The sequence below is a fragment of the Aptenodytes forsteri genome, unplaced genomic scaffold (assembly GCF_000699145.1).
Source record: "Aptenodytes forsteri isolate BGI_AS27 unplaced genomic scaffold, ASM69914v1 Scaffold93, whole genome shotgun sequence".
Classification (NCBI taxonomy): domain Eukaryota; kingdom Metazoa; phylum Chordata; class Aves; order Sphenisciformes; family Spheniscidae; genus Aptenodytes; species Aptenodytes forsteri.
In genome coordinates, this window is record NW_008794665.1 from 2,213,256 (window position 1) to 2,234,513 (window position 21,258).

The 21,258-nt window shown below is 38.3% G+C and overlaps 1 protein-coding gene across 1 annotated transcript in view; it reads left to right on the forward strand.

Moving 5' to 3' along the window:
- GRID2 (glutamate ionotropic receptor delta type subunit 2) overlaps nt 1-21,258 on the forward strand; it is a 766,470-nt gene that overhangs the window by 594,774 nt on the left and 150,438 nt on the right. The window contains 1 exon segment of the mRNA XM_009273536.1: nt 6,229-6,330. Coding sequence (XP_009271811.1) covers nt 6,229-6,330 — 102 coding nt within the window.

A 21,258-nucleotide genomic window follows, 5' to 3' on the forward strand; every position in this document is an offset into this window, starting at 1 on the left:
TGAAAGATGAGTCAAAGCTGGATGAGGTGAAAAGTGAGGTCCCTTAACCAACCCAAGCCCTAAACAAAAAGAGCAAGGCAGGAAAAAGGCACAGGAAACAGCAGGGAAGATCAAGGGAAAGAAAAGCAGAGGAAAGAAAGTATGCTGAAAGTACACAGAGAAATGGCAAGAGGCATTGTAATATAGGAAAGAGCAAGATAACCACAGGTTAGGGAACCGCTGGGAGTGTTGAATTCACAGAGAGGACTAGAGAAGGAGAAAAGGGTGTTTTCCAAAGATAAAAGAGAAGACACTTAGAAGTGGGAAATGATAGATTAAACCCACCAAATTTCAAATGAAAGGGAAAGTAGTAATAGAGAAAGTAAGCTAGAGATGAAGGGGGGAAAAAAGTGAGGGACCATTAGAATGACACCGCCAGCTTGGGGAGATGGTTAATTATCTTTGAGATGTAGTGATTTACTATACTTTCCAAAAATCATACCATTAGAGTTCCTCTGGAAGCTTGGCCTAAGCACTAAGCATGAGCTTCATGAGTGGAGCACACAGTGTGAGAACAGGTATGCAGTCTATGCTTTTTTCCCCATATATTCAACATTTGTCAGTGGTCTGAAACATCCAATTATAACTTCTGGCACCAATCTGGGTGCATGAGTCCTTGAGAAAATATTGAGTCAAGAGCTGGTAGGCAAACAAACAGCAGGTTACCAGCAGGTAACTTGCCATTAGCTTCTTTATTTCAATTCAATAAGAAAAGGAAATTTGGGCAGTCCCCAAAGCAAAACATTTTATTAACTGTGTGCAGCATTGTTCTGCCATGTGCTTTGGCTTTGAGGAAAGAAATTTTTACTCAGGTCACTTGCACTTGTGTCTATGATCAGTTAATAAAATAAATAGACCACCTTGACTGCTGCAATTATAATCCTTAAGCCACTGGATATGAAACTAAACTTGGGTATTCACATTCTCCTAACGCAGCTTGAAAATAACAGAGCGAGTCCAAGGGCAGGACATTCCTTCTAGTCCAGAGAGAAATTAAAGCAATAAAACATACTGTACAAAATAATTAACTGAATGCACAGAACTATATAGGTTTCGCCACACAATGTAGGAGAAACAAGTGCTGCTATACATTATCCAATTTGTTGAACACAGTATTTTCTATTGATTTTAACAACTTATTATTTGCTGACTATTACCTAAGCTCCACTGAAGGGAGAAGTTAAACACAGAAAGCTTTCCTGCTAACCAATTGTATTAGGAAATGGCTGTGAAGAACAAAACTGGTCCTTGTTTCTTTAATCAAGCCCAGGAGTACAAAGGCTCTCGGTTAACCCCTGGCCATCAGACTTTTTGCAGATTCGGTTGACCAACTGTTGGGTGCTGGCTAGGGAGCTGAACTGAAAGGACTCTGTAACCAGGTGACAGAGTGACTGACTAGATTTTTCATAACTGACAGTATCAGAATGGCAACCAAAACATACTTTTTCTGGCATTTCTTCTGTGAGACATAATCTTTCATCTATAGGATTTAGTCTGTGATTTTCCAGTCGCTGTTGGACATATTAAACAACAGCTGACAAGAGGCATCAGGAATACTCTGTGCAAAACTGTTTCTGTGTTATTCTGCTTGAATTTTGCCTAAACTGGTGTCCTAGCAAATTTTGTAAATGCTGAATCCACACATCACAACAAACCCCCTTTTTCTTCATTATTTTTTGTTGTGTATCCCATTTTGAGTCTTCCCAGCACACCTGGGACTTAGAATCTCCTAGGTGAGTGCTGTTTCATGACAGCTTCATAATGTCTTTTCCAGTTGTGTGAATTTATTATGCTTTGGAATGGAAGAGGGCATTATTAACATGCATTTCTTCTGTTGAAGTTATATCTTGGAAAAAGTTCCTAAAAAAGGTTGGACCTGGGTGGAAATTGAGAAAGGAGTTTCTGAAGAACATATGGGTACTGCAGGCGAGGAGGCTGGTATTTCTGTGCTCTCTTATGAGCTGCTAATGGAGCAGTTCCTCAACAGTGCTCTGTGGTGGGCACTTCCACTGGAAATGTTTTGTCAGGCTGTCTGTAGTAAAACCAAGATCCTGTTCTTTTTTTCTTTTTTTTTTTTTTTTATGCCAGGAAAATAAAGGAAAGAGGAGTGATAGTAATCCTGGTGTCCTGATCGATTCCAGTTGCAGATGTAATGGTGTTTTATCTTTCAGATTTCCCTTGCAGCTTCTCTAGAATGTTTTCTGCTCTTGACTGTTTTGTAGTGTTGCTGTGATGCTGTCTGAATTCAGAGGTGGTTGCAGTGCTGGATGAACCGGTTCCTGTATATTTTCTATATTAACTGAAGTAACAGAACACTCTACACTCTCCTGGAGTGACAAGCACTTAAGTAATGCATTTGTATCAGTATTTTGGTTTTACTTATTTTCTGTGATTGTCCTCAACTGTGATCACACCAGGCCAATGTATTTTTCTCGATTAATTGACACAGTTTTAATCTACATTTTACTCTGCCAGAAAAAAGTGAAAGCTCTCAGATATTCAGCAAAGTTCACTAATTTCATAGGAAGTAGGGGAAAAAATCTGGCTGTAAACTCTATTGTAAAGGCATTATAGATTTTAGTGTTCCAAATTCCTTAAAAATCAGTGCCTGGAAATTGCAAATATACGTAAAATAGATATTTTGCCTATTTTAATATCGATATACAAATTACAGACCTTCCATAATGCATAGTTCATATAGGCAAAAATTTCTAATGAAGAAGCACCTCTGCAAACGGTGGCCAATTTTTGGCTCTGCCAGCAAAACAGGAGAGAGAAACCCATTCTAATGATGGTGATAGAAGGGATAACAATCTGGGAGGTGGGATGATCAGAAAGGGCTTGTAAGTTGGATATCAAAGGAAGCAGAACATTGTCAACTTTTCCATCTTCATCATTTTATATCTGAATGTAGCAGAGTGAATGCTGTCATTAAAATAAACAAAAGTAACTGCACCTGAAGCACGAAGCACTATAAATGACAAAATTCATATGGCATGAAGACGGAAAGTACTGTGCTCAATAGAGAGTTCCCACAACCCATATTGTTCTACACAAATCAAGGAGAATTAGTGTAAGATTCTGTTATTGCCTGATCTATTCTCTCATTTCAACTATCAGAGACATAACAAAAGAAAAAGGAAGTAAATGCAGAACCAACAAAGGTTTTGCAGAAGCTGTTAAGCCAGCCACAGAGCTGAAGAGGTAGCTTCATACCACCCCCACCTTGCTGTTTCAGCAATAGTTACATTTGCTCCTTGCTGCAATGACGAGCTCAAATTGTCGTCGATAAATGTTGATTTGTTTTCACCTAATAACAGTAAGCAGGTCCCACTCAAAATCAATTTCAACTTTATTGGCAAGGCACTGCACATTTGTCTTTGCCAAGGCTGTGCTGCATAAAGGAACAATTGAATTGAAAATTAAATTAACAGTAATTGAAAATAAAATGTGTCTTTTTAAAAGGAAAATTGGTGCTACGCTAGATTTCCAGGAATCAGTTATGTTGGGTATTTTTTTGTTAAAAAGGTAGAATGGATTGGGCTAAAAATTAAATTATATAAATATGTACAAATTAATGTACATCATTGAAAATGGACTTTAACCTCAAAAGGATACAAAGGCTCTTCAGTAACTTCCTAGGGTTTTAATCTGGCAAAAGCTGTACAGTTTCTGCAGTAATTATACTTCCAACACATTTGGATATGCTAATTGGATCTAAGTTGTAATTAGTTTCTTTATGTGACTAAGAATGACAATCACCAAATTAATTTAATGTACTTTTGTTCTGAACTTAGTGCCGTTTTCAATATTTTTAATACAGAAAATGTAGACTATCAAATGCTTTGCTTTATAGGATGGCAGTGGTTAATCACATACAGTGTATGGTGCACACACTTCAAATACATTCACTACATTTCACTGCATTATTACAGGTAACACACTTCAGCAATTAGGTTATTCAGCTCAAAGTGTTGGAGGGCTTTGCCCGAGGAGTGATGAGGACCTGGGAATGTCAGCAGTGCATCCGTACCGCTGTGAACAGCTAGACACGCTGTGGAGGTATAGAAGGAGCAGAGATGGCTACTATAATCTGTTGTTGGTCTCTGTGGTCGGATGGGGACATGAAGTGAGGAAACCGAGCAGTGATAGTTTGTGCTTTTATTTAGAAATAGCTATTGGAAAGATGAGTAACTGCAAGAGATGAATACAATGCCTCATACTTTAGTTCCTCCTCATATCCTATTGCTACTTTCAATGATTTCTGCTGGAGTTCTGAATCCAGTAGATCCTTGATTTAGTTATTACTTGAGATTAAAAGTATGCTCAGCATTACCCTTGCTCATTCCCTGACAATAGTATAACCTTAACTTCAAAATGGGAAGAATTAGGACAGCTCTGAGCACTCCTGAAAATGGCAGAGAGAAATGACTACATTGTTTTAAGGCCATCTTCTATTGGGAGACATACCTTTATATCATCACAGAAAGGTTTGTGTTTTTTACTTTTTGAGGCACCCATTTCTTAAGGAGGCATCTTCAAAGAATTGATATGAATATATTGAAATTAAACAATTTAGAAGTTGCTCTAAAATAGCCTAGTGGGTGTAATGAAGAAAACAAATATTTCATATGGTCCACTTCTTAAATTGTTAAATGTGCGTACTTGGAATTTGTCCCTTGTTTTGCGTCTCACTTTGAAAGATCTATGAAACACATATACAAAGGCTTTTCCCATGAAGAACTGAAAATAATGCTTTCTGTAAAGTTGTGTTCAATCACGGTCAGCAAAGGTACTCCCCTTCTTTCACAGACCCCTTCAGCTGATTCAGGCACCTTGCCATTTCTGTGACTATGTGTTAAAGTACAGTAATGTTTTGGATGTTTTACAATTGATATTTCTCACAGATTATAGGGTTGAATTCTCTGAAAGACTAGTCTTAGTAGAGGCCCTAGGGCCCAGCAGTAACGTACTGATGTTAATTTTGGTTTTGTCAGAGCAAGACCTTTTGTGCCTTTAAACAGGGACATGAAAACCACCTGGGTTTAGAGGCTTAAGTTAGCTACCGGAGTCAGAAGATGAGCATCCCTCCATAGATTTCATGCACAGTCCATGGAGAAGGCAATTCAGAGCAAGAACTGGTACCTGCAGGTGCCTACCTCTTTCTCTATATATTTGACCGTATAACAGGTTTACATAGGCAATTAGTTTACATGCCATAGTTGAGACTCTGCTCCAAAGTCTCTGAAGTCAGTTGTTGTCCTTCTGTTGGGTTTTGGATTTAACATTGCTAATTGTACAGGCCAGATGAATGTGGTAATGAATTCCAAAAATGAAAGCAGTAATGTTTGTATGTGGTGCTAGGGGATGAGTGGTTGGTGGTCTGTTTCTCTGTACCCAATATAAGCACCGACCATCACGTAAGAATGTAGGCAAGTTATATTTTCAGAGAAGCTAAATTACAGGTCAGTATCTACTAAATCCAGATTGAAAGGCAGTTAGCCCTGGAGAGATCCCTGAGAAAAAGGTTCTGTCCATAGAAGCCCAATAAATAACGATAGCACCAATGCAAAGCATCTCGTAGCTGAATTCCTTTTTCTGCATTATCTGTTGCAGTCCTTTCTCAATACTGTGATGTGCCTATCCAATGGTCTTTTCCTCAAACATCTTTAAATGTGATTTTTAACCTGGCTAAAAACCACTGCTGTTTCATTATCAATGAGTAGTATAAGCTTTAATTAAAACTAGTATAATTCCTTTCATCAGAGTTCCGCTAGGAAAGATAGGCTGGAGCAGACAGCGTGCTAAAATTATGGTAGCTATTATTTCTCCAATTAATGTATTACTGAACGTAAGGTAGAAATATTGTTACAGCCATACTACTTTTTAAATGTTTTTCATTAACAGAGAAGTCCTCCCTGAGCTCTTCTAAAGCAATACGTATACCCCCAAACCCTGGATGCTGTCATCCATTGCACACTGGTATTTAAAAGCACAAACTGATTTCCCTAATTGCTTCATTTGCAATTTAAAAATGAATCTGTGCACAAGCCCTTCCCTGACTTTCCATCCCATTGATTCCAGAAGGTGTTCTGTTTATTTCATACGTTCCTGCTTAAAGCCGCCTAAGAGGAATGACTGGCAAAGTTTTATGGGCAATGAGGAAATGATTTCTGTTTTCTCTTTCAGCTGGGCTGCTGGAATCCCGTCATTGGTCTGAATGGGTCACTAACAGACAGAAAGTTGGAGAATAACATGCGAGGAGTGGTTCTGCGTGTGGTGACTGTGCTGGTAAGCTGATCCTCATCCTTTTGCACTAGCAGGAATGTATTTTCTTCCTCTTGCCTCATCTTTTTATTAAGTACACCATTTTACCAAGAACTTAGTCGGTGTTTGAGTGTCTGATTTCAGCTTGTCAATACGAGAGCAATGGAGCAATTTCCACAAAATAAAATTATTTGTCAGTACAGTTCATTTCAGAGAGTGAATCAAACACATTAAAACCAGTTTCTTCCACACACACATACTAAATTAGATAACATGACCATGTGAACTGGTAAAGGGCAACTTTAAGTGCCCTGTTAGCTAAAGTTACCTAGCTGAAACTCTAAATGATTCATAAGATGTAGCTGCCTTCCAATTACCTTGCCAAATTGAGTGCAGTCTGACACGAATTGCCGCACTCGGAAAATATTCAAGATGAGTGAGGTTAGTTCAGTAAAACATCTACTGTCCCCTCCTAGCTCTTCTTCAGCCAGGTTCTTCCCCTGTGCGGACACCTTCCATTAAGCAGCTGCAGCAAAGCTGTTGGTTTACAGCTGAACAGAGAATGTCTACCAGAATAGGAAGGTATTTTGTGATATGAGGCCAGTGTATTCCCTGTCATAAACTTTGGCTGCTTGAGCAGAAGTTGCTAGAGCGGAAAAAAGAAAGAAAGAAAGAAAGAAAAAGAAACGAGTATGAGGTGTATAGGCCTCTTTGGACCGATGCCCAAACACAAAGTTGACCCAGAGCTGCAGAACTGTAAAGGTTATATTGAGCTACTTCCCTCTCTACTATCTACTCGTGTTTTTCATTACCAATTTGGTGTTTGAGGGCCTGACCACTTGCGTATAAAGAACAAGGCAAGAGTGGTTTCCACAGTTTACATTGCTGACATTGCATCATGAAGGAAAAGGCTCAGTCAGGGGTGGAAAGTGAAATCACCAGACTGTGTCAGTGCCACAGATAGAGCAGTTTTGTACCCCTCCAATTATTTTATGGGTCTTAAAAGCTATTATCTGTCAGGGTGTCCATTCTGTTCCAGCTCTTAGTACACTAGAGAACTTCCTGTGATAATATCTACAAAACAAAACAAACAAACCAAAAAACCCCAACCAAATAAGGATGAATGCACAGAAAAAGACAAAGCAGTAGGGTGGGGGTTTTTATACTCTAATTGCATGTTCATCAGAATAGCATCATGGTGGCAGTGGCTGGTCTTTGTGTTTTGCCTGATACTCATGTTAATTGATTCAGTATAATTTTCTGTTGACAGAAATGATCTGTGGATGTTGTCTAGCAAAATAAATTCAAATTAAAGTCTTGGACCTTTTTTTCCTTATTTCTTCTTCTTCCCTCTCTCCCCACTCTATTCCTCTGATTTCATCCCGAGTTATTTTAGTTAGCTTGCCACAGAGAATTTTTCTTTCAAGTCATTATAGCATGAATATTTAGCAACTTGCAGAAATATGAAAAAGTCATTAGTTATGCTGATAGGATTCTATATTAATAATAAAAACAGAAGGCAGACATTTAAAGTTCAGCACACAGCACATGGCAGTTCAGTCTCCTCACTGCAGTCCTCACGCATTGCCTCACGTGAGCACACAAAAGCCATTTGGTTTTGTTGACACTTTTAAAACACAACTGGTGGCATCTTCCATGCACAACTAGTGAAAAACACAGTTAGTCTGAATTGTGCTTTGTTAAAATCTGCTAACTTACCATTTTGCTAACTGACTCTCGTTTTATGTAGAATGTGCACTGAAGGCAATATATGGGGAAGATGCAAATGATTCATATTGGCTTCATAGCATAAAACTTCCTTTATTCTCTTAAAACTGTAGAGCTTTGCATGGCTGGTCAGTGCAATCTAGACAAAACCAACTGTGAACTGCACTACAAATCGAGGTTCGTTTGATTTTACTCAGCAAAGATGAGAGGCAAAGATTTTGTAAACTGCATGAATAAAGGGAGGAAGCAAATACTTATTTAAACTCATGAGCCAGAAACAATATTTTTCACTAGCAGTTCCCTTGACTGATGGTACTTTCCCCAAATGCCAGAAATCAGGAGGATAAAATACCATTTCTCCCTCATCCACAAACTCTAATGGCTGAGAGAGAGAGAGGCAGGCAGACAGACACTGACAGAAAATCAAGCTACTAACTGAAAGCCTGAAGAGAAGTTGGATGGTGCAGATGCCAGAACTGCAAAGTGCTAATTATTTCTAACCTCTTCCAATCTTTGGAGATCCACAGGTGTTGCTGCCACCCCTGTGGGTGACAGAGCATTATTTAGGGTGCTTAGCCTCTAGCAGTTTCTCTTACTGCTCTTACTATGCATAAGTAAGGGTTATTCATGAGGATATGCCGGCTTCTAAGTCTTAGTTTAATCTGAGACTTAAAATATAGCTGTCATTAGCATATCATTACTTCGAACATATATGTTGCTATAGGATAAATTTATAGGGCCTTTACTTGTTGCTAATTATAGCTTGGTTCCCATCTTTATTCATGTAGCTTATTACAATGGTGCAATTATGTTATTTTTACTGGAATAGAATGAATAAATAGATGTAACATTTGAATTTGAGTGGAGTCTTAGCTGGGATGCCATAACACTGGAAATGAAGCGAAACCATAAACAAAAAAGTATTAATACTTGTTTTCTCTCATTTTAAAATTAGACTTTTAGTCCCTCTATTTGTTGTTATTCAATTTAGAAAAATTTGTTCTTAGAAAAACTCGGTCAACAAAGATACTGACTAGAATTTCATTAAGCCCTATTCATTTTACAGCTATTATCAAAGGAGATTTGCTGTTAAGGCCATTAATTTTCTGAAATAAAATAAAAATTTCAAGTTATCATTTGGACAAATCAGCAGATCTCTTTCAGGTAAATCAAGGCCATAGTAGTATGTGAAGGTGCAGTGTTCATCTGGTTTTATATCTGCTGGACAGGACAAAACTGGAGATTTATATTTATCCTGTGTGATGAAAATGTGTGCTTCTTGCCTTTAATGTGAGTGCAGGAGGGATTTCACCCATCAACTTTATTTTAGCAGTGATGTTTATCATACTTCCTTTTCCGTATTTCTCCGAATTCTTCAGTCAATGCATTTCTGTTAAAAGTAAAGAATCTATTATTGACTATGAATGATTAGTTATTGTTATTAATTCTGCCAGTTTCTAACAGTATGGTCTTGATCCGGGGAAACAGAAAGCTTATGTTAAAAATAAGTAATAATACCTTTGAATATGAAGAGGTTTCTTTTTCATTGAGATTTGAGAAGTTAACATTATTTTGTTAATTTGTTCTGTTAACGCTTCGAATCTCTCGTGTCTTTCTAGATAGCAACCCTTCTCCTCTTCCAATTTCATTTTGTTATGCCTTCAGGTTGAAAAGGACTGGTTCTAAAAATTGCAGTAGAATTTGAAAGGATAGCAAATTGCAACACCTGGGTTATACTGCATTATACTTCTTATGAAACGAAACATTCTGCAGTCTGAAAATGATAAATGATTGTGACTAATTTCCCCAAAGCAGTCCTTCAAAAAGCAAGTGGTGAACAATTCCCATCATCTACATCCATCTACTAATTCCTTTCCCTAGATAAATTTAATAATTATGGGCTACGTATCTGCAGATCCAAAACAAAATCTCCTGTGAATATGACAGAATACAGTATGTCCCCAAATTGGAAATCTCTGGTTTCATTTGGCAGTGAACCCTGGCTCCCATGAAGCTAATGGGAATTCTCTCCTTTGCATAAATAGGAGTAAGAAACAATTCTTTGTGTTTTATTCTGAGGGGAGCTATAGTCATGCCTGTGCACATGTGATTCAGCGTTTTAATCTGACTTGGATTAGTACCACACTTTCTACACTTCTAGAAAAGGATTATTTTGTCTTACTTAAATATCAAATATTTCTGTCATGGACTCCTTCCCCACATGCAGCCGAAGTTTGAACTTTGTATTTGACAAATTACTTTTAAGTTCAAGTGAATTGCTGGTGAATTTCTGAAATGTATTCTGAGTTTCTAAAATGTAGCTCAATCAAAGGTCAGCATAATAACTCCAAACAAATTCAGAGTGTCTTGAATGAGCAATTGTCCAAGAATAAATTTAGCTAGATATACATTTTGGCTCTTTCAGTTTATCCTTCTCTTTTTCAGCTGCTCAGTTTTATTGAAAGGGAGCTAGAATACAGCAGATATTCTCATAATTTCGTTTTAGTAGCAGTGGCAATTAATGAATTATTCATATGAATGTTAAGCCATCAGAAATGGAATGAGATTTTGCCTGTTTGACAATGAATAGGCCAGCAGGTATTCGCAAAATCATGTTTCTAAAAAACACCCTGTTTGAAAAAGGAAAAAGTTTGAAATTCCCTGTTTTAAAGAATTAACACCTTGATTGAAAAGTACAGAGCCTTTTCTGAAAGTGCATAAGGTATAACTTTCTAATGCTGCAAAATATATTTGCGACTTTACAGGAAAATTTGATACAGCTCCCAAACAGGAGGCATGTATTTTCTTATCTGGATGGTTCTGAAAATGCAGGCAGGATGAAGGAAAGAAAAATAATAGCAAGCGATGCTGAATTATGTGTTGCCGTACATCCCTGTGTACTATTTCTTGAGAGTTATTGCCTAGGTAACTCGCAGAGAGCTGGGTGGGAGCAGAGGCAGTTTGGTGACCCTTGGCTCCAGGTGGGCACTGTGGGACATGGTGTAGCCAGAGGGCTGGCGGAAGTGTAGACAAGCATAGCAAAAAAAGAAAACATCATTTACACCAGGGAAAATATTATCATATGTGGACTAGTTTAATTCTCAATGGTTGGCATTAAATGCATGAGCATTTGTTGCCCAGATTAGGAAAGAAACAAACCTGAAAGCAGACAATATCTTTAGGCACACGAGCTGGCGGGAAGTCTGCATCTTCAGTCCCTTTTTCTATTGAACTTACCACTCAAAGAAAAGATGAAAAGTAAGATACGAAGCTAAGTCCTGATTTTAAAAGCTGAGAATGTCTTTGGTATTTGACTTCCAACACTGGTTTAAACAATGTATTAAAAGTCCTTTCCGAGAAGCTGGAGTAGCTTTCAGAGTGACAGGAAAAAGGAAAGGCGTAAGAGAGATGAAATAAGAGTGTTTAAGCATACGCAGAGGAACAAACAGTCAGAAGTGATAAAGGATAAAAAAATGGCAGGACAAAAACATCAGTGAATGACTGTAAAATACAGATTAACTGTGGCAAGGATTATGTGTGGGATACCTCAGGAAATACTGAATAAATATTTTATAATAGCGTACAATCAGAATAGTCTCATAGATAATGCCTCTTCCATTTTCTCCCATTCTTTTGGTGCTTACTTTTCTCATGTAGTCCTGATCCCTTTTCCCACTTTCACAACTGAATGGTGTGCACTTCTGTGAATCCTTCTTCGTTCTGTCAGGCTGCACTTTGTATGCACCAGTGTCTATAACTTTAAAAAAAAATAATTTTAATTAAGGCATGTATTATACTAAATAATATTTTGCTCTGTGTCTCAACGTTATCAGCATATTGGACTATAGTGCACTGTAGTGAATTTCCTATGGCAGCAGAAATGCCTTAGGAGGTGGTAAGTTTAAGAAACATTACTTGACTATCTTCATCAGTTGTAGTATTTGTGTTTTGAGCAAACATATTTTACTCTTTTACCTGTAAGAGATAAATCCTTCTTTGATGGCCATTTATGCATCTGAGTTTGAATGGCAGAAAAGCTGAGGAATGTAGTTTATTCTATTTGGAGTCTGTCATAAAATCTCTATATACTATAACACAGTAAAGTGTTTAGTATATACTATGTGTGCTGCAGTTAAAATATTTCAAAAATACTTGAAGTTTTAGAATATTCCATTGCTAGTTGTAAAGAATGCATAATTTCCTAGGCAGCAACAAATCCCTGTGTCTTGATTTCTCTTCCTTTTTGCTGCCCATATCCATCTTTGAAAGAAAGTTGGAAAGAATAGATCCTTTATAGAGAAAGACATCAAGAAATGTGTTCAGTGAAATGGTGGTAAATTATAGCAACAATGGTAGCGTTGTTCATTTAATTGGTAAATGAATGAAATCATCAGGAGCAATGATGCATGACAGGGTTAGGCTCACTATTTACTATTCCTCAGAGTTACCCTGGTTGTTGGCATGAAAGCTGTCATTTGGTATGAGATATGCATGACGAGACTGGCTTTCGCCTATGGAAAAGTCAGGTGGTATTGGAATATCTTTTCATGGGGCAGATTTTCCTATTTGGAAACTTGAATTCAGATTTCAGGGCATGATTCTGGACAAGCATTTATTGAAACTGAAGTATTGACATTAAAAAAAAGAAAGTATTCACTTTTTACAGGTTTTAATAATAGTTTGCTCATTCCTAATGTAAAGAAGATTTTTTCTAAATGGCTTGGGATGCATGCTGACTATGAATCAATTTTTACTCTCCTAATTAGTTATCGTATGTTTAAAATTAAAAATGGAACTTAATTGCTCTGGTCAAAAGTTTTCTCAATGATTTTAAGGATAAGCGAACTATTAATAGTTACAGCAAATATGTCCCATCACAAGGTAAGTGTAGCTCTCAGAGCTCCTATTACACTTTGTAATGCCAAGAATAATTAGGCATTCAGTTGTAAGAAGGCTGTGGACTCTGCTTTGTCAGAGGTCTGTCCAGGAAGAGTAGAATCATGTTTGTCTTGCTTAGTTTAGGTAGTTTTATGCTGAGTCAGATAAAGGAAAGAAGGTTTTAGAGATTCTTTCTAGCTTGCATTTCCATGAAACCGTATCTGTTTATAGGCAAATAAAAGAAAATAGGTTGGTATTACTGGAATAAATGAACATAGTAACATATATAGAGAATTACAGACTAAGGAGAGGGGTTTGCAGGAGCAGATTGTGTTGACCTAACTCTGCTCAGAAACTTTATTCAGAATTATTTGTAATTTAGGTATTTTTAAATATAGAGTATACAGGAAATGCAATAGTGTTTTTATCCCCAGACTCTATATAATGCTTCTTAAGTAAAGATTTCATCTTATGAAGGTACTGGTTAGAAACAATTTAATTGTAAAAACCAGGCACTTTTATTGCAGTTCTAAGCCTGATTATGTTATCTCATGCTCTTCACGTAGAGACTTCAATTTCTGAAAATAAGGAAAGACATCTAGACTTCAGTTTAGCCAGATATTGTTAGAAAGCAAGGAGATAGTGCTGGGAAATACTAGCTCCACAGTGAGACAGCTTTTTCCTGAAGTTCCCTAGTTTTTAGCTTATGCTCTCAAGCAGATAGAAACTTTAAGGCTGAAAGTTGGTAATAATTGCATTACGTGGCAGTTATAATTATTAAGAACATTCAAGAGAAGACTTGATATGTGTCTTTCTCCCTTTTTACCCTTTTTCCTTACTTACCCTGCATAGCAAATAGCACCTACTATTTTTCTAGCTTGCACTCCCATTCAGCATTTCAGGAGCTATTAGCATATAAAAGTTGCTCCTTAAGCTCTGGTGCCTTCTGGCACTGACTGTAGACAACCTAGTGTACTGCACAGGCACAAACTTCCAGAATATGTATTAGTGCCATACACTGAATTAAGCCCAAACTTTCTACACTGTGCTAGTCAGCTGGGATGCTAATCCCTTCCAGACTTCTATAACCTTATCTCTGCCATTATATTGGCTGTATTTCAACACTACTCCTCCCCTCCATATATGCAGACAGTATGCCATCGTTACATGCACATCAATGCATTTAATATACTTGGGTGCTTAATGAAAAAATTGAATCTTTAATACAGAATAGAATCATAGAATGGTTTGGTTTGGAAGGGACCTTTCAAGGTCATCTAGTCCAACCCCTGCTGCAATGAGCAAGGACATCTTCAACTAGATCAGGTTGCTCAGAGCCCCGTCCAGCCTGGCCTTGAATGTTTCCAGGGATGGGGCATCCACCACCTCTCTGGGCAACCCTGTGCCAGTCTTCACCACCTTCATTGTAAAAAATTTCTTCCTTATATCTAGTCTAAATCTACCCCCCCGTAGTTTAAAACTATTATCCCTTGTCCTGTCGCTACAGGCCCTGCTAAAAAGTTTGTTTTATCATTGCAGAGAAAGTGGCAGTATTAAAGCAACGAAGTGGGGAGGACTGGAATTTGTGCATTTCTTTCTTGGGGACTAAGAACGATGACCCATAAACAGAGGTGGAAGAAAATAAGGTCCCTAAAATGCCTCCTGCCCTCAGCCACCTGCCCTGCTTCTCTTCCGAGGGTTGCCAACCCTGTTTAGGGTTACTTTACTAAGCAGAAAATGGGGACGGGAGCCATTTCAGCTGTTCCCTTGCAATTGATCAGTGTTGATAACTGAGCACCGTAATTGGTGCACAAGTACCCATTGGGGCAGAGTGTGCCTTGATTAGGTATTCCTCGTTTTGCCAGAGATTTAGGTTTGGTGTAGTCTCCTCTCCCTAATCCTCCCATTCCATTTTCCTCTGTCCGCAAGCATTTGCATATGTGTTACGGTTTCTTTTGGAAAATACTTTGATTTTTTTTTTCCCAAGTGGTACTGTACTGTGATGAGATTTCCTAAAAATATTAGTAATTAAAATTATTATTATAACAACAGAAGCTGATATCCCTTGATAGAAGCAGAGCCTGTTTTCCATTCCTCTTCCTCCCACCACACCTGTACAAGGGCCAAATTGAAATTGCTACTGACCGGACACAGGTTACATTTAATAGCTGTTTTATGTCCCTTTGAGCTACCTAGCTTGTATTAAAACAGGTAGGTCGTAAACCTTACAGTTATTCACACTGCACACACCTACTGTGATCATTTGTTTTACAAGCTTTAATCTCAGAGCCAGCCCCTTTTCTTTTCAATTGATATTTCCAATCCATTTTTCTAAAGTAGCAGGTGTTATATACTAGATGAGGTGAATATCAAGGAATTCAAATGTTTTGGGACCTGGCTGGGGCCACAGTTTGACAGCAAGATAGGTGCAATGCAAATTCTGGTAGGACCAACCTAATTCATCTGTATGTCAAGGGCTACCTCTCAACGCTCCTTAGCTCTTATCTTCTCTCTGACCCTTACCCATCTGCTCTGTGGGCATATTTGCATTCCAGAGCGATTCATATAGTTCACAGAGCACACAGGAAATTTGGCTTTTAAACAGAAAGAGGTTCTTACTCTTGTAAGAATTGTAATTATCCTTCCATACTATGCAAGGTAGAAAAGGAGGTGAACTGCATGACAGTGCAATGTCGTGAAGTATTACGTGAATTTGTTATGAATAGGAGCTCTTGCATGGCTGCTGGAAGAAGTATAATGCAGCTCTCGGCAGGTTAATATACCCATACTACACTTTTGCTAATTCCAGTATCTGAGCTCGCTACATTAAAGCTAGCATTGTGCTGTTTAGACGTACTCTAAAACACTCCAATCGATTCCAGTCTTAATCCATATTCCTATCATATAACTATAATGGTTCAGAAAGAGCTATTAGGTGCATTAAGTTATTGTGAATTAAAATCAATACACAAAGCTTGGCTGCATCCTAATAGACCATTGCCATAGATCGCTTTGAAAGAAACCTTAGTGCTATTGCTCTGCAATGGGTGGAGGGGAAGGGTGGCTAACATTTTTTGTTTGTTTCTTCTAAATAGCACTAACCTAAATAGCATAATAAATCCAGAAGCCACCATTTGATTCAGGAAAAAAAACATTGTTTAAAGTACTGTAACTGAAAGCACAAACTTGTGTCTTGTTGAAGATGACAATAAAACTGTCATTAAAAAAAGCGAGAGACTAAGCACATGCGTAAGGACAGTGGTAAATAAAGGCCAAATTTAAAGTCCCCTTCCTTTAATATTGTATTCAGCTTCTGGGACATGAACTAGCTTCTTGCTGCAAGCAAGGTGACATTTCTGTTAGTACAACTGACTTTCTAATCAGTCTATTTGAAAAGCACAGGGTCTGAGAACAGTGGGTTTTGATGCCAATACTGTTACACAGCCCGTTGGCACAATAGGATATTGAATGAGTATAATACCTTAATTATCCGAGATTTTGTAGGTTTGAAACCTTCATCTTTGTTTTAGTGTTATTAAGGGGTGGGGATTGTGTTATGTTTTGCAGCAACTTTTATAACCATTGCTAGTGGGAGAATTTCTGTAATGAGAGAATGAAATGTTTCAATTAAATTTTGGTCATTCATTCTAAAATGAAGTAACGTACATTGCTGTTCAATTAAAAATAACAAGCTGCTGTGCTGTTCCTAGCCAAATAAAATTCCCAAAACAGTGGTCAATAAAGCACTTGAGGAACTTAAGTATTTGGGGCTGCATATTTTACTGAAATCTTTTGAGGAAAGAAATGCAAAATGGCTAACATTTAGAAGTGGGGGGGTTAATTATTTTATGAGTCAAGAAAAAAGTAATTATGCCTAGCAACAAGGCAATAGCATCCTGTGCTTGAAAATGTTTTGGTATGGTTTATGAGACTTAGTGCTTCTTGTCGGTTATAATGGCTGTGCTTGGTCATCCAGCAGCCGTTGGAAGGGAGTTGAGAGATCCAGTAATGAGAGTGGATTTCACTTTTGGGAACAGTTTCTTACCATTTGCAGGTGATGGGAGTTTTAAGTGTCACAGTGAATATTTACTTCATGCGATTGCCGAGGATTTGCTTGGGCTATGTGAATCATTTAATGTGCCTGTCCACTGTTTCTAGAGTCAGTGCTGAGCACAGATTGACAGTCTTGCCCACAGCTGAGCTTCATTTCTTGCTTCTGGTTTTTTCCTCTCTCTTTCTACTTTCAGTAGAGAAGAAGGGAAGATTTAATGAATACAGAGTCTCATTTAATGACTACAGAGTGTCAATATTAAAGTACTATATCCCAGTGTGTTCAGAAATTTCTAATGAGTAGGCACAGAGGTCATTTTCATATGCTTTATGAATTCTAACCACCCATATAATTACCTAATTTCAAAACTCTCTCCCAAACATAGTAGAAGTACATAAGGCCATCCATCTGCAGTTTTAGAGTCAAGCCCCAATATGTGTTGTAAATTCCAGCAGTGATCAATCTCTCTGATCTCACAAGCCAATGACTTTCTGTTTACTTAATGATTTCTGTATAGCCTCCTGGCTAGGAAGTTTTTCTGCCCATGCTAAGGGGAAAAGAGGATTCAGCTAAGCAGGAGAATAATCTCAAACATTTTTTTTTGCTTTTGCTTTTCTATTTATAAATTACATCCTAGCATTTTCTTAGCATTTTTATCTTTAGAGCAAGCGTAAGACTCATAAATGTATCATGGCTCCATATAGCTTCTATCCTGAAATGTCTCAACTTAAAGCCACAGAATCCACCATTGTAATTACAGAGAAAATCTGTATTGTTGCCCATTCAATGATCTCCTGATGATGTGGTGTGCACATAAAATCATTAACAGCTGGGCTGAGACCACCACTTTGTTGTAAACAGGCCACTGAATGCAACTTTTTCTTCCTCTCCCGTAGTTAGTTAGAGTGCTGTGTTTAAGATTAAGGTGCTTTTTCTGTTCTTTCAAGAGAGTTTTCTGTAATTTGTCCAAAAAGAGAGAATCTACACAAAAATACCAGAACCTCCAAAACCTGATTTTCATTGAAGAACTAAAAGATGGCTATCAAAGCTTGGAATTTAAAGTCACTATTCTACTGGCTGCTAAAAATCATCCCGAATAGAGACTCTGGGTTTAGGGATATACTTTTTCCCTACATTTAAGTTGTCCCTGAACGCTTCACAAGCAATTGTTCTCTTGCTCTCCCTCCCCGCCTCCTCTAAGGCCTGAATTTATTGCTTGACTTTATCACCCACCTCTGTAGCACAGTTACAAACCAGTGTTTCTCTTTGATTGTCTAATTAATTAACATAACCAAGTTAAACTCAGAGTAATTGTTCTTTTCTACTATTTAGCTTGAGTATTGCTCCTTTTGTTTTCAAAATGAAGGTCTTTTGTGCCCAAAAGCTTGTCTCTTCTTTCTTATTTTTAACTTTATTAGGTGGTCTAGTATAGGATATAAAAAGATTGCTTCAGACCAACTGTTACATCCAAATTATTGGCATACGTCTGAGAATTTCATCAGAGTAAATATTTTGTGCTTTTAATCTTAGATTCTTGAAGCACTTACAAAACCTTGTGTTACTTCATTTTCATGTGCACCAGAACGTAAGTCCTGGACAGGCAAAACTGTTAGCCCTTTATCTTGTTGGAAAAAGCAATGAAGTGCAGCATTTTTTTCTACTAATCTTGAATCTAGACTGCTCCAAGCTCTATACTATCAACCTCTGATTTCCACTGATATGTTTAAAACAAAATACTCTATCCCCTACTTCCCACTGTGTAAAATTTGGGGCAGGGGTTGAGGGCTGGGTTTTGGATGTGTGACATTCCTTTTTGTGCCTATATTGCCCTGCTGTCAGTTCTCCCTGGACTAGGGCACATTACAATCTCCGTTGTCCACTCGCAGTTTTACCCTGGCAAGCAGTCTTTTCAAGAGTAAGACTTTTCTCTCCCTGAGTCTAGACATCTCATTTTTGGATCCCACCTTCCTTTGTTCTCACCTAATGCTTGCTTTCCTCTATTGGTTTTCCTGCTCTTACACTCACAGTTCACCAGAACACAGATACATATGTAAGTACAACTGTTTTAAAGCGTTAAAATAAGATAGAGGGAAAACAGTCTATGGTTAAGGCATTTGTCCCTGACCCAGCACACTTGGATTTACTTCTCAGCTGTACAAGTCTTGAAATCTATGCATTTCAGTTCCGCATGTGGAAAATAGTGGTGATAACTCTTCTTACTCAACCAACTATTTCAGTGATAAACCCTAATTTGTGAAATGTGCTCAAATTATATTGTGTTGCGTATCTGAAGATAGGTTTGGGTAAGATGTCTGAGCTGCTTAACCATCCCCTGATACCAAAAAGGGCACATTCTTGGTAATTCCTCACTTCTGCTTGTGCAGTCTTACTCCATCGCTTGTCCTGGCTCTTGTCTGTCCTGGCATTTGTCTGGACCCCTGACAATCAGATCAACTCACCTGACAAAAATTGAGTAGACTTGTGTTGGTTGAGTAGTAGAATTACTTTAATAAAGCAACCAAGCATCACCAGAGCTATTGCATGAGAAGATAGCTAGTTGCTCTGGTGGGAGGAAGATGTTAAATTATATCAGTCTTAATATGTAGCGTGTTGTTCACCTATGTCAGTCTTAACGTGTAGCTTCTTCCTTAAAAAGTTTTATAAACCTAGTGATAATAGGTAAATGAATGGAAACAAGTGTTTTTGTGAGCTGCTTCTCCAATGTATTTATACTATCACGTCATCTTTCCCAACACTTTCCTTTTTTATGCCATGTTGCTTTAATCTTGGGTCTGCCTTTAGCCTTCCTAAGATGTGCTAGTCTGCTAGCATTTTGCAGCTTCTCTTGCTCAGGGGGTAATCATCTACGGAACCTGACTTTGCCTTCTTACAGTTGTAAAAAGCAATATGCACAGCTTCACCCAATATAAACTTTACCTGTTTGCTGCTGACTTTCATTTTGCTGCAGGTAGTATTGGCTGTGTGGTGCTTAGCTGTCTACCAGGGTTAACCCACAACACTGTGTAAAATCCATTGATCCACATCGAGTCTTAAACACATCCTCCTCTGTATCAGGGCAGCACAGCTTAGATCCCAAGAAGAAACCAGACAGTGATAACCTTTTATGCCATGTTGCTTTAATCTTGGGTCTGCCTTTAGCCTTCCTAAGATGTGCTAGTCTGCTAGCATTTTGCAGCTTCTCTTGCTCAGGGGGTAATCATCTACGGAACCTGACTTTGCCTTCTTACAGTTGTAAAAAGCAATATGCACAGCTTCACCCAATATAAACTTTACCTGTTTGCTGCTGACTTTCATTTTGCTGCAGGTAGTATTGGCTGTGTGGTGCTTAGCTGTCTACCAGGGGGTTAACCCAACACTGTGTAAAATCCATTGATCCACATCGAGTCTTAAACACATCCTCCTCTGTATCAGGGCAGCACAGCTTAGATCCCAAGAAGAAACCAGACAGTGATAACCATGGAGCTATTTTGAGAAGGAGCCCTTATCACAGGCTTAGTAATGCTGCATTCAGTTGGCAAGGAGGCACATTGGGAGTAAAGTAGAAGGAAAGTAGCTCCTCTCTTAAAGGATCTCCATAAAGGCTGGATGCAAAGCCATCCCCTAAATATATCTGATGGCTATGGGCGCAGTGAGGCAGATCATCTATCTTGCAAAACCAAGAAGTTAAGAGGGAGCAATCCATTAATTTCCTTTACTTCTCCTCAGTCATGCATGTTGTGACGACTTTGCTTTTTCCAGACTTCCCTGACTTTACAGGCTGTGAAGTCTGCTCTTGCCCCACAGAGGCTCGTCAGTCCCCTAGAGAGGTGTCTCCAAAAGTGGAAGAAAAGGAGAAGCAGGAACAGTGGCCTTCCTTTGATCACTTCACCGCATCCATCAAACAATTTAGGTTTGAAGGGACCCTTGGATGGCATCTGTGTGAAGCAGGGCTAATGTTAGAGCAGGTTGTTGAGAACTGTGTCCATGTGAGTTTTGAGTATCTCCAAGGATGGCGATTGTACGTCTTCTCTGAGAAAGACCTGCTTATATAGTCTGAATTACCACTTGCTTTGGAGAGAAAGTGTATCAGGATTTTCTTGAATTTATTGGGGTCGAATGAAAGGTTCATCATCCAGGTTAATTTTGCCACCTCCAAACTCATTAGTTAGCTTGTGAGTTTTTGACCTACTTTCTACAAGCTTATTTTTTCTTCTCATTTTTCTGTTCAGTAGAACATAGAGAAATGTATTGGCTGTTTTGGTTTTGTGTATTTTCTTTCTACAAGATCTGTTTTC